The sequence below is a fragment of the Spermophilus citellus genome (assembly GCF_964194105.1).
Source record: "Spermophilus citellus genome assembly, chromosome: 10".
NCBI lineage: Eukaryota > Metazoa > Chordata > Mammalia > Rodentia > Sciuridae > Spermophilus > Spermophilus citellus.
In genome coordinates, this window is record NC_138197.1 from 75,215,236 (window position 1) to 75,230,459 (window position 15,224).

The 15,224-nt window shown below is 32.6% G+C and overlaps 1 protein-coding gene across 1 annotated transcript; it reads left to right on the top strand.

Annotated features, from left to right (window-relative positions):
- Positions 1-10,907: 10,907 nt before the first annotated feature.
- LOC308658826 (olfactory receptor 9K2-like) lies at positions 10,908-11,849 on the top strand (the record flags this gene model as incomplete). Its single annotated transcript, XM_081311745.1, has 1 exon — positions 10,908-11,849. The coding sequence occupies one exon, from the start codon at positions 10,908-10,910 to the stop codon at positions 11,847-11,849; it is 942 nt and encodes a 313-aa protein (XP_081167871.1).
- Between the last annotated feature and the right edge of the window lie 3,375 nt (positions 11,850-15,224).

The window sequence follows — 15,224 nt, forward strand, 5'->3', positions numbered from 1 at the left end:
ACAAAAATTTTCTCCTATTCTTTAGGCTCTCTATTCATGCTCTTAATCATTTCTTTTGCTATGCAGAAGCTTTCAGCTTGAGTTCATTCCACATATTTATTTTTGGTTTTTTTTTTTGAGTTTTAAGCATTTTGTTAAGGAAGTTGGTGGCTGCACAAATATGTTGGATTGTTAACCCTATGCTCTCTTCTAGCAAGTTGCAGAATTTTTGGTCAAATTCCAAATTAGGTCTTTTATCCACTTTGATTTAACTTTTATGCAGGGTAAGAGATTGATATCTAGTTTCATTCTTCTCTATATGGATACACAGTTTTCCCAGCACCATTTGTGAAACAGCTTATCTTTTCTCCAACATGTGTATTTGGGCACCTTTGTCAACTGTCAGCCAGCATAAGTGTATGGGTTTATTGCTGTGTCTTTAAGTCTATTCAATTGACCTTCATTTATATTTTGATGCCAATATCATAATGTATTCATTACTACAGTTCTATAGTGTCATTTGAGATTAAGTATTGTGATGCTTCCAGCTACACACCCTCTTTTCTTGTGAGACTTTCTGTTATCTGGATTATTTCACTTAACATATGTCCTCCAGTTCCATCTATTTTGCTACAAAGATTTTATATTTCTTCATGGCTGAATACCGCTCCATTATAAATATGCCACATTTTGTTTGTCCATTCATCTATAGATGAGCACCTAGGTTAAATCTATATTCACTCTGTGAATAGCGCCACAAAAACAAGGGTACATGGGTATTTCTTTGTATGCTGACCTCATTTCCCTTAATTATACCTCCAGGAGAGGAAAAGCTGGTTCATCTAGTAGTTCTGTTTTGATTTTTTGAGAACCACCCTGCTGTTCTCCCTAGTGGCATTATTAATTTACATTCTTACTTATAATGTATTTGAGTCCTTTCTCCACATATTCACTAGAATATCTGTGGATCAGGGATTTTTTATCTGCTTCTTTTGTTAAAAATAACCATTTTAATGGTGTGAGGTGGAATCTCATTGAAGTTTTAATACAAAACTATTTCTTAATATGCCATAACTAAGGTTTTTCACTATAAACAGGAGGAAATTAAAGGATAATTGTCATTCTTAGGTGGCTATTTCCTCTGAAGATGGAAATGATACAATATTTCAGAATAATCCAGATCCAAACTTGGATATTTATTAATTCTCATGTTCTTTTTCTTTGTTCTTTCTTCTCTAGGTTTGACAAAAGGAAAAGTAAGCAAAAAAAAAAAAAAGAAAGAAAAAGAAAAAGAAAGAAACCACAAATAAGTAACAAAGTTTATCCTCTGGGACTGTCACATGATCCCAGGCTCCAGGTGGTAATATTCATCTTTCTCTTCCTCACCTACATGCTCAGCATCACTGGGAACCTGACCATCATCACCCTTACCCTGCTGGATCCCCATCTTCAGATTCCCATGTATTTCTTTTTCAGGAATTTCTCTCTATTGGTAGTTTCATTCACAACTGTCAGTATACCCAAGTTCCTAGGTACCATTATTCCAAGAGATAAAACCATTTGCTTTAATGGTTATATAGCTCAGTTATTTTTTGTCATTTTCTTGGGAGACATAGAATTATGCCACCTGGCTGCCATGTCCTATGGTCACTACATTGCCATCTGTAAGCCTGTGCATTACATGACCATCATGAATCACAAAGTCTGCACAATGATTTTCTTTGCTTGCTGGACTTGTCTCATTTGTCTTCCTCACACTCATGTTGCTGCTACAGCTTAATTATTATAGGTCATTACAATATCATTGGTCATTTTACCTGTGATTATTTTTGCTTATTCCACTCCCTTGTTCAAACATAAGAATCCTAGAGGTGAGGGTGTTTGCTTATGCTCTGTTTACTCTAATGGTTACTTTGGCATTGATATTTCTGTCCTACATATGTATCATCAGAATGATTTTGAAGATTTCTTTACTAGTCAGAGGACAAAGGCTTTTTCCACGTGTTCTTCCCACATGATTGTCATTTCCATCATTATGACAGCTGCATTTTTATATACATTAAACCCTCAGCAAGAGAGAGAGTGTCTTTGAATAAGGAAGTGGCTGTACTAAAATTTTCAGTGCTTCCTATGTTGAATCTTTTTATTTACAGCCTGAGGAATCAGCAGGTCTACCAAGGCTTCATGAACAAGGAAGATTGTGTTTTTCAAAAGTAGATGAAAAGATCTGGTGTCTTGAGGTAAAGGCATATTTATGGGTAATTAAAACATGAAAGAGTGAAATATGAGTATCTAATTCAAATCAGTGTTGCCCTCCCTCTCATTCTTGTACATCCATTCTATTTTTTTCTCTAACAGTTTATGGGCACATTTGTTCAATATATTTCTCACCCAAATATAATTAGTTTTCTTCTGTTTTGCTGATATGCTACTCTTCCAACAGTTTTTGATTACATCTTAAATAATAATTATTTTACAAAAATTTTATTTTATGTTTTGCTCAGGATAAGACATTATCCTCAGATATAGGAGGTATGTTTTAATTGCTATATGTTGAAAATATAATTTTGTGATTTTTTACTTTTTACAAAAATTCTCTTCAGCGTTTTGCAATTTCTCTAGGAAATATTTTAAATGTTATATAATTGAATTAAAATGTAATTACTTTTTTCATTTAAAAGCTGGGATTGAACTGGAAATATTATTCAGTTATACCACTTCTTGACATTTATTCAAAGACTTAAAATTCGCATTCTGTAGCTATATATATATGCTCAATATCATTGATCTCCAGGAAAACTAAAATAAAGTGCCAATGGATTCCTGTAGGTAATAGAATGATTAATATTTCAAAATCTAAACTTGAAAATGAAATGTACTTATTGCACTACAATAGTATATATATATACTTATATATATATAAGTATATATATATGTAGTGCAATTCACAATAGAATGTTATGAAACCAGCCTTGGTGTCCAGGATGTCAAGTTATGGAACAAGCCTCAATGTCTAGATGGGTGTATAAAGATCATCTGGTATAAATACATAGTGACATTTATTTAGCCATAGAGAAAAAAGAAATGATCCCATTTGCAGGAAAACTGATAGAGAACATTATGTTAAGCGAAATAAGCCAGACTAAAAAAAGTTAAGTATCTTGTTTCTCTCATATGTAGAAGCTAGAAAGAGAGAGAGAGAAAAAAGAAAGCAATCTCATGAAAATAGAATAGAGGTTTATAGGGCAGAAGAATGGGATGAGAGGATGAAAGTGGGAAGAGTAAGAAAGAGATACTTGGGAATTAAACTCATGAAATCATGTATGTGTAGCAGTATGACCCTGTCACAAGGAATCTTGCTATCTGTGTAAATACTACACACCAATAATAATATAAAAGGGGCTGGGAACATGTCTCCATGATAGAACAGTTACCTTTGTTGAGGTTTTATTAATTTTGTATAGTATTTTCATCATTAACAAAATTAAATTTTTACTTATTCTGTTTATAATACATTGTCTCTATAACTTATGTAGATAGGTGTCTGTCATTTTTCTCAGCTGCTATTTCAAATACATCTAAAACAGTTCTTGATATAAACTTTGTATTAAATAAAGAAGCAAGTAAAAACAAACTTTTTATTGTTTATATACAGAGGGAAACTAAAGACAGATTACTAAAAATAATGGAAATGAAAAAAGCAATATACTATTTGTGATTTAGAACAGGTATAGCCTTAAATCATAGTTGGAATGGAAATTTTTCTTCACTAGTAGCCATTTTACAGGTATACATCCAGTTGTTCGTGTTATCAAGAATCTTACAATTAGCCATATACAAGATTTTACACTGACTCATGTACTGTAGTTCGTAATGTATTGTGTAGTCAAGCATTTCAAAAGACAAAGTATCTGGTGCTTGAATGAGTCTTGCAATGGAACTAGATTATTTAGGTGTTTGTGTTCCATGTGACTTTTCAGCAAAGTACCCATATGAAGAGAAGATATATAAAAAATAAGAGGATACGATGACTTATTTTGCAAACAATGTTGTTACCCTGAATCATTCATCAAAATACTTAATAATGGACTCATGAAAAATTTGGCTATGAGAGCAAAGATTAAATTTAAATATGAGTTACCCAGAGGACAAACTTCCAATAGCAGAGACCAGTGCTCATACAGCTCATATGCTAGAGGAAGAAACCAGAAACCTGACGCAAATTATTATTTTTACACACACCCCACACTGCCTTCATGAAGGAGCTTACCATTTGCACTCAATGGAAGAGATACTTATTCAAAATATGCATTTGTTTTTGTTTCTCACAGTGCTTTTGCCAGCAACACCATCTTTAGTTTATCATTTTCTTTCATTACTGTCACAAGGAGCTAAATAAAATTGATACAGAGAAAGGAACTCATTTTACACTATAAGAGATTAGGCAGAGCTATGATGACTACTCTTCCTCATTTGTGAGAAATATGGCTTCTAATTCAACAACTGGAGAGTCTAGGACATATCTAGGATCACCAAGGATCTTTCTGATAAGAACACACATCATGATAAATTAGAATCAGACAAATGTGGCAGATAGAGTGAGCATCTATGCAAGAAAGGACATGATTACTCAAGAAGGAGCTGTAGGTCACCACACAACCTCCAACGAAATAACTGGTTAAAGAAAAATAGTTATATATATAATATTATATGTAATTCAAACAAATAAAAAGATGTATATCCAGGATGTAAAAAGAACTATCAAAACACAACAAAAAGAAAAAAAAGTGTATGTGGCTAAATATCTGAATACTCCACTTTACCAAAACCAATACACAAATGGCAACTAAGACTAGTAAAGTATGCTCAATATCACTGATCTCCAGGAAAACTAAAATAAAGTGCCAATGGATTCCTGTAGGTAATAGAATGATTAATATTTCAAAATCTAAACTTGAAAATGAAATGCTAAAGAAGAAGTGGAACAAGAAAGACTCACATATAGTAGATAGGAAAAATAATGGTACAATTGCTATTTCTTATGATGTTAAATACACATGTAACAACAACAACAACAAAAAAAAAACCGTCAGCAGTATCACTCCTAGTTATTTTAACCAAGTACAATGAAAACTTACATTTACACAAACACATCTCTGTTAATACACATAATATCTTTAGTCATAATTACCATAAGCTGGCAATCACCCTAATAAACTTAAATGTGAACTTTTTTTACATTAGAAGATAAAATAAAGAAGGTTATAAACACAAAGAAAAAAGAATTAGTTAATATGCTATGGACAAAATTTACCCATATTGTTTTATTTTTCTTTCACTCCTTATTTATAGTTGTAAACATATTTGTTTTGATAATTTTTCTTCTTCGTATTGTAAAACAAAGACCAATACTACTTGTTCATATATTTCCTTTCCTTCACTATGCATATCAGCAACTCAGATAAACAGTATCCCTTCATTCACTTGGAAAAAATATGATCCCAGTGTTAAATTTCAAAATTAACTAAAGCTAAGATAGTTACATAGATCTTATCATTAGTAAACTCTCAAACAATAGGTTTAAGACAATTTTCAATCTTTAATGGCATTATTTTTAAAAGCTATATTAAAACATTCATTTACTTCTTGAGTAAATTGTATACTTATGGTTCAGTTACAATGTTCTGTCAGTCTTATGCATGTGTCTATAATCCCTTATAGAAAATACTAATATAAAGGAAAGTTCTGCTAAAATGTGTGAAATCACATAAACTGTTACTTTCATGAGAGATATGTTATGGTTTTAAATCAATATTCTATGCCTGGATTTTCAATACTACACTGGTTTTGAAATGCACTTCAACAATTCAGGTCCACATGGAAACTATGAAGGTGACCTTCTTTGGAAACAGGACTTTGCGGATATCAAGTTAAGATGAAATCAGTCCTATACATTAAGGCCATTTCTGACTTGTATCATTTAATTACAAGTGTTTTATAATGTATACTTTTAAATGATTCTGGCCTACAGACATCATATAATTATTTTTCCAATGATATTTTTAACTAAACATGAGCATGTTTAAGACATATTACTCAAGTTATGGATTTTGATCATTGATAAATTTCCATGATGTGCATAGAGTTTAATACAGGTGTTCTTCTATTTGATAGTTTCTTTCTTCCCTGTACACTCTGTATTTATTACCTCTTTTTTTAATCATAGCAATCTTTATGTATATATATATATATATATATATATATATGTGTGTGTGTGTGTGTGTGTGTGTGTGTGTGTGTGTGTGTGTATACTTATTTTTAGTTGTAGTTGGACACAATACCTTTATTTTAGTTATTTATTTTTATGTAGTGATAAAGATGAAACCCAGGGCCTCACAAGTGCCAGACAAGCGCTCTACCACTGAGTCACAATCCCAGCCCTAATCATAGCAATCTTATGTATTAAATAATTTTATGTCTCCCATAGAAACAATAATCAATCCAAATTTTGATTGAGTTTTATTTAGTTGATACATGTAGCCCTGAGTTCAATATCAACTAAATAAAACTCTAACAATGATGATGTAAAAGGAGTCTTTTCAGTTAAAACCAGTGTATAATAACCTGGGAAGGAATATTGTTTGCATTGGACTTGGATAAGTAACTCTGAGATTTTTAAGTAATATAAAAATTCTTACTCATTTCAGTAAGAGTAAAAAATTAGATTTAATTCAACACTTAATAAATATACCAAATAATTACTAAATGAATAAATGGTAGTAATGATAATCAGGACCAGATTTCTATTTTATCAGTCAGAGAAACTCTAAAAGCTTAAAGGTAATCTTATATCTTTTATGATGTAGAATAATGGAGATTGCTTTAGGCCATTCTAAACCATCACAATGAGTGCTTAATTTTTCCCTAAAATAGAAAAAGTCATGCCTTCACAGTTTTGTCTGTTGCTAGAGTGTTAATCTCTATTACTCTCTTCTTTTGTTTCTTCTCCTTGTGAAATCACAGATTATGAAGAAAATAGATATTATTCTAAGCCTTCCTAAAATTTTATTTCAGACCACTATCATCCATGTATTTCATTTGAAATTGAATACTAATTTGGACTATTATTTAACACATGGGGTCTGAGAACAACAGTCTCCATGGTACCTTTTGTTTATCTATTCAACTAATTCCAGGGAGTTCATTGTAAATAAGGAAGACAAAATTAAGGCCCACCTGAATAACACTGCTTCTGCACAGAAGGTCACATCATCCATCTTGTCCATCAGGCTTGGGAAGACACTCCAATTAGCCTTCACTTTAACCTAACTCATGTCAAGTATCAAGATAATACTTGTTTAAATGGCATGGATAATGTAACCTGGGACTCTCCATCCATTGAATATTTGCGTCAATGTATGCAAGTGGATTAATGTGTGCTATTCTTTGAACACTGTAGGGGGCTCTTGAAATTGACCTTTAATAAATATTTTGGATGATTGGTTACAAATATAAAGTGACAGAGGAAAAGCATATTAAAAAGCTATTGAAAATTTTTGACATACACATTTTTAGACAAATTAATAAGTCATTAGAAATGTCATTGACTAAACCAGTCATTTTACCAAAAAACTAAGTATATTTTAAGAATATAATTTTTCTTTAATAAAACATACTTGTATTTATACAACCAATTTCTGTTATACACATTGTATATAATTAAAATGAAACCACACAAATTCTATGAAATATATAAGTGAAAGACAATTTCAAAAATGCTGTCAGTCAATAATATCATGTAATACTTTTGTTCATTATAGCATGAATATTTAGTCACTGATAGGAATATATGATTTGTGTGTGTATGTGTCTGTGTTTATGTGTCTAGATATCAGGTTGCAATCATTTATACCATAGTCAATGCCAGAAATTTAAAAATAATGAGATCCAAAATAATAACTTGATAGTTTTTTAAGATAGAGCAGATAAGCTTCATATTTTAGTTTTGCTCAATATGAATTTTATGGAGTGTAGCACCCATCATATAAAAATAGAAGACAAATATCTGTTTATCATATGAGAACAAAGAGAGCAGATAATGAAAAGTTGGAATATATGCCTTCCAGAACATTTATAGATAAAAATTGGGGTAAAATTGATTCAATTATTAAACCAGTTCACTGATCCTGAAGAAATGTTTTTCTGTTCTGGAGCACTGATAACTATGGAAAACATAGAAAGGAAAAGAGAAATACAGACTTAGGCAATTTTCTGGATACTTAAGAATTTTGAAAATGATCTTATGTGAAAGTATATCTGAAAAAATTAAATAACTTTTAACATGAACAAACAAATTTTGTATAACACAGAGTACTATGAGATGCAAAAGAAACTAGTTTTATTTTTTCCCTCAAATCTTACCTTGAATATTGAACTATCCCATTCATCATCCACAAAAAAAGAAATAATGTGGGAAAGTGCTTTGTTGTTTGGAAAAGAAGACAAATAGGAGTGTCTCCAGTTTAGAAAAGTAAAATTGGTGAAAATTTAAATTTAAGTATGGCTTTATATAACAGAGGCCATTTTTTTAAAAAAATAATTTTAGTTGTAAATGGGTTTTTTATTTATTTAATTAATTAATTTATTTATATGTGGTGCTAAGGATTGAACCAAGCGTCACACTCATGCCATGTAAGCACTCTACCACTGCACCACATCTCCTGCCATACCAGAGGCCATTTTAACAGATTAGTAGTTGTCATGCAGTACAATCCTTGGACTTAGACTGGTAGCATCCTCCCATTCATTAGACATCTCCATATATGATTATCATGGACACATTGCTTTGGATGACTGACTTATCCTGATAGTTTGTAGTGGTTTGAATGCAGGAAGAGAAATACATTTGTTAAAGTATAAAATATTTTTTAATGAAGAGGAAAGCAACATCAAAACGTACTGTGTTACATGGAAAGTGAGTTCTCAAGTGTTTTTGTGTTTGTTTTTGAAAATATTTTACTCTCAAAATTTTTATTATTTTTCTTTGTTTCAATGAATATATTGAAATATTCAAAAGATAGAGATTTATACTAAAATTGTGAAAATATAATAAAGAAAATAAAGGAATAATTAATATTTATGATAACAGATTTTAAAAAGTATTTTGTGTCAATGTACTAAAAAATCATTTTTCTCTAAAACAACAAATAGGAATTGTTTTAAAATTATATGTGTTAACATGTTATTCTGTTTTTTATATGTTTAAGGTGTATAATCATGTTTTCATATATAAATATATAAATAAATATATATGCTTAGTAAAATGATTACTAAGTCAAGTTTGTTTGTTTTCTTAATGCAAGAGCACCTAAAATTTGCTCTCTTTTTTTTATTGGTTGTTCACAACATTACAAAGCTCTTGACATATCATATTTCATACATTAGAATCAAGTGGGTTATGAACTCCCATTTTTACCCCAAATACAGATTTCAGAATCACATCGGTTACACATCACATTTTTACATACTGCCATATTAGTGACTGTTGAATTCTGCTACCTTTCCTATCCTCTACTATCCCCCCTCCTCTCCCCTCCCATCTTCTCTCTCTACCCCATCTACTGTAATTCATTTCCCTCCACGTTTGTTATCCCATTCCCCTCATAACCTCTTATATGTAATTTTGTATAACAATGAGTGTCTCCCTCCATTTCCATGTGATTTCCCTTTTTTTCTCCCTTTCCCTCCCACCTCATGTCTCTGGTTAATGTTAATCTTTTCTTCCTGCTCTTCCTCCCTGTTCTGTTCTTAGTTGCTCTCATTATATCAAAGAAGACATTTGGTATTTGTTTTTTAGGGATTGGCTAGCTTCACTAAGCATAATCTGCTTTAGTGCCATCCATTTCCCTGCAAATTCCGTGATTTTGTCATTTTTTAGTGCTGCGTAATACTCCATGGTGTATAAATGTCAGATTTTTTTTTATCCATTCGTCTATTGAAGGGCATCTGGGTTGATTCCACAGTCTAGCAATTGTGAATTGTGCTGCTATGAACATCGATGTGGCAGTATCCCTGTAGTGTGCTCTTTTAAGGTCTTCAGGAAATAGTCCGAGAAGGGCAATAGCTGGGTCAAATGGTGGTTCCATTCCCAGCTTTCCCAGGATTCTCCATACTGCTTTCCAAATTGGCCGCACCCGTTTGCAGTCCCACCAGCAGTGTACAAGAGTACCCTTTTCTCCACATCCTCGCCAGCACTCATTGTTGTTTGACTTCATCATGGCTGCCAATCTTACTGGGGTGAGGTGGTATCTTAGGGTGGTTTTGATTTGCATTTCCTTGACTGCTAGAGATGGTGAGCATTTTTAGCTTTACTAACTTTAAAGTTTGTTTGATGCAACAAATTTTAACATGCTAATAAATCATGTTTTTTTTATACTTCCAAAGATTGCTGCATGAACAAGGAAACTAAGTAGATCAAAGTAGAACAAGGTAAAAATATTTTTTAAATTGTTTGTTACTATCATGTAATGATTCAAATACTGACATTGTTATAAAATAATGGCTACAGACAACATGGTATGATTATATATAATATTCCTATATTAGAATATATGTAATACTGCTATGTTAGATAGAGATAATTCTTTAGCTGAAAATTATGACCAAAATTAAGGAAGTACAAAAATAAATGATTAAAATCTGCTTCTTCCTAAAATGCCTTATACATTTTGATTTAAATACAAAGACCAATGTGCTTGATAGAATTACAGTTTCAGTAGCCTAGGGATATTGAATGCAAACTCTTGCTTGTTGATATGAAAATGCTTTCATGTGCAGTATTTTACCTGTAAATATTCTATTTCTACACTTAAAATACTAGAATCAAAAAAAAAAGAGTTTTGCCTTATGCCTCTCCTTAGGTTTCTGGCATGGTTGACCAGGGAAGAAACAACCACACAGAAATTAGTGACTTCATTCTCATAGGCTTTGAGGTTAGCCCAGAACTCCATCTTCTCCTCTTCCTGATATTTCTGCTTGTCTATGTCATGATCCTTCTAGGGAACATTGGGATGATGGCCATTATCATGACTGACCCCAGGCTGAACACACCAATGTATTTCTTCCTAGGCAACCTGTCTTTTGTTGATCTCTTCTATTCATCTGTTATTGCACCCAAGGCCATGAGCAACTTCTCGTCTGAAAGCAAGTCCATCTCCTTTGCAGGCTGTGTGGCCCAGGTCTTTCTGTTTGCACTATTTATTGTGACCGAGGGATTTCTCCTGGCAGCCATGGCTTATGATCGCTTCATTGCCATCTGCAACCCACTCCTCTATTCTGTTCAGATGTCAGCACGTCTTTGCATGCAGTTGGTGGCTGGGTCCTATTTTTTTGGCTGTGTAAGCTCAGTTCTTCAAGCTAGTGCAACATTCAGTTTATCCTTTTGTGCTTCTAGGGCCATTGACCACTTTTACTGTGATAGTCGCCCACTTCAGAGATTATCTTGTTCTGACCTCTTTGTCCACAATATGGTATCTTTTACATTATCCACCATCATTATCTTGCCAACCATCATAGTCATTGTTGTTTCTTACATGTATATTGTGTCCACAGTTCTAAAGATTCGCTCCACTGAGGGCCGCAAGAAAGCCTTCTCCACTTGCAGCTCCCACCTGGGAGTCGTGAGTGTGCTGTACGGGGCTGTCTTCTTCATGTACCTCACCCCTGACAGGTTTCCTGAACTGAGCAAAGTGGCCTCCTTATGTTACTCCCTAGTCACACCTATGTTGAACCCTTTGATTTACTCCCTGAGAAACAAAGATGTCAAAGAGGCTCTCAAAAAACTTCTAGGAAAGAAAAATGGTATTCTGTGATTCTTATTTCTGCTCAAACAGTTGTATTGTGGTTGTTTGTTTCATACCTCTTGTGACCACTAATGTTATTCTCCTTAAAATGACAAAAGTACTGTTAGTAGAATTTTCCAGGTGATGTTCCCTTGCCCAAGGTTCCTTTTTCCCCTTCTTAGACATCATTAATTCTGAAAGTCCTGGATATGAGAGATGTTCTGGAGATTAGGGAATTATTTTCAGGATAAACCCTGTCACTGATCCCTAATTACATTTTATTTCACAGAATCAATATGTATGCCATACTGTTGAACAATGTTTTCATATTTTATTATACTGTTTAAACAAATCTTTAACTAGTATGAGTCTTTGGGCTTGTCCTTCCCTCATACCTACAATTATGGATAATTCAGATGCCTATTTTTTAAATACTATATTTTTCAACTATATAGCTAGTTCCATTAGTATATGTAGTGGTAATTAAATTTTCACCTTGATTAAATATTTTATATGTGTTGAACACCAAGGAAATAATAATAGTAATGATCCAACTATAAATAGCTACACTATGTACATTAACTTGGACAGTTTGATTTCTAGCATGCCAGGAATTTTGGATACTCTGAAGCACTTAGTTACTGGATCCTAATTCAAAAACTGGTAGGGAAATAGAAACTGAAAATACTTTTAAGTAGTCATTCCCTTAATTAAGCTTTTTATAATTTTGTCTTGTGTTACTTATTGCCAAGGAACAATTAATAGAGGAATGAAGGGAGTCATCAAAACAGTGTGGCCTCCATATTGTATATGCTGATCATTCCCACATTAATCTTTTTATTTACTCTGTAAGAAATAAAGATACTAAAAAAGCTCTAAGAAACATCCTGGGGAAAATGTTTATCCACTAGTGCATATTAATTTTACAGAAGAGTATGTTTCAGTGCGGCACATCTGTACATACATGCAATATCATTTTATCAAATTTATTGTACAGTATTTTCTTTAACTTACCCTGATCCAATTCTTTCCTCTTTCCTAATAGTCTCCTTATGTCCTTTTATTTCATTCTATCATCTGTGTGATAAAAATATTTGATACTTGTCTTTCTGAGTTTGGCCTATTTTGCTTAATATTATGTTCTCCAATTCCATCTATTTTCCTGAAAATGAGTTCATTTCAAACTTTATGGCTGATTAAAACCTCATTGTGGATATATACCACATTTTCTTTATGTATTCAAGCATAGATGGATACCTAGGGAAACATTTTTTTGTGTGATAAACTCATTGTTCTCCAATAACATTCTATGTCAAAAAATCAGTATGTATGTCATAGTATTAAACAATGTTTTTATATTTTATTATAGTGTTCTAACAAATCTTTTTCTAGTGTTTAAGTTAGCTATTGAGAATTATACTGTGATAAATATGTTAAAAGTACACTGACTTTAATTCTTTGCATAAATATTGAGCACTGGTACACCTGGATCGTGGGTACTTTAATCTTTCATTTTTAGGAACTTCCATACTTATTTCTATAGTGGCTGTACTTATTTACATGCAAACCAACCTTTTGTAGTTTCCTTTTCACTGTATCCTCACCAGCATTTATTATTATTTGTATTCTATTTTAAAAATTTACTTATTTATTCTAATTTGTTATACATGACAGAAGAATGCATTCAAATTCATAAAATACATTTAGAGCACAATTTTCCATTTCTCTGGTTGTACACAAAGTAGATTAGTCTCTGTGTCCTCTATTCTGTACCATTGGTCCACCCACCTGTTCTGGTACCAGTACCATGCTGTTTTTGTCACTATTGCTCTGTAATATAGTTTAAAATCTGGTATCGCTATACCACCTGATTCACACTTCCTGCTTAGAATTGTTTTTGCTATTCTAGGTCTTTTATTTTTCCATATGAATTTCACGATTGCTTTATCTATTTCTACAAGAAATGCCATTGGGATTTTGATTGGCATTGCATTAAACCTATAGAGAACTTTTGGTATTATCGCCATTTTGATGATGTTAGTTCTGCCTATCCATGAACAAGGTATATTTTTCCATCTTCTAAGATCCTCTTCTATTTCTCTCTTTAGGGTTCTGTAGTTTTCATTGTATAGGTCTTTCAACTCTTTTGTTAGGTTGATTCCCAAGTATTTTTTTTTTTTTGAGGATATTGTGAATGGAGTGTTTTTCCTCATTTCCGTTTCAGAAGTTTTGTCACTGATATACAGAAATGCCTTTGATTTATGTGTGTTGATTTTATATCCTGCCACTTTGCTGAATTCATTTATTAGTTCTAGTAGTTTCTTTGTAGACCCTTTTGGGTCTTCTAGGTATAGAATCATGTCGTCTGCAAATAGTGATAATTTAAGCTCTTCTTTTCCTATTTTTATGCCTTTAATTTCTTTCGCCTGTCTAATTGCTCTGGCCAGTGTTTCAAGAACTATATTGAATAGAAGTGGTGATAGGGGGCATCCCTGTCTTGTTCCAGATTTTAGAGGGAATGCCTTCAATTTTTCTCCATTCAGAATGATGCTAGCCTGAGGCTTAGCATAGATAGCTTTTACAATGTCGAGGTAAGTTCCTGTTATCCCTAGTTTTTCTAATGTTTTGAACATAAAGGGATGCTGTACTTTGTCAAATGCTTTTTCTGCGTCTATCGAGATGATCATATGGTTCTTATCTTTAAGTCTATTGATGTGGTGGATAACATTTATTGATTTCCATATATTGAACCATCCTTGCATCCCAGGGATGAATCCTACTTGATCATCGTGCACAATTTTTTTGATGTGCCTTTGTATCCGATTCGCCAGAATTTTATTGAGGATTTTTGCATCTAGGTTCATCAGAGATATTGGTCTGTAGTTTTCTTTCTTTGAGGTGTCTTTGTCTGGTTTTGGAATCAGGGTGATGTTGGCCTCATAGAATGAATTTGGCAGAGCTCCCTCTTTTTCTATTTCCTGAAATAACTTGAAAAGTATTGGTATTAATTCTTCTTTAAAGGTTTTGTAAAACTCTGCTGTATACCCATCCGGTCCTGGGCTTTTCTTGGTTGGAAGTCTTTTGATTGCTTCTTCTATTTCATCTATTGATATTGGTCTGTTTAAGTTGTGAGTATTCTCCTGACTAAGTCTGGGCAAATCATATGACTTAAGGAATTTATCCAAGTCTTCACTATCTTCTATTTTATTGGAATATAGGTTTTCAAAATAATTTCTAATTGTCTTCTGTATTTCTGAAGCATCTGTTGTAATATTGCCTTTTTCATCCCATATGTTAGTAATTTGAGTTCTCTCTCTTCTTCTCTTCGTTAGTATGGCTAGGGGTCTGTTGATCTTATTTATTTTTTCAAAGAACCAACTTTTTGTTTTGTTAATTTTTTCAATA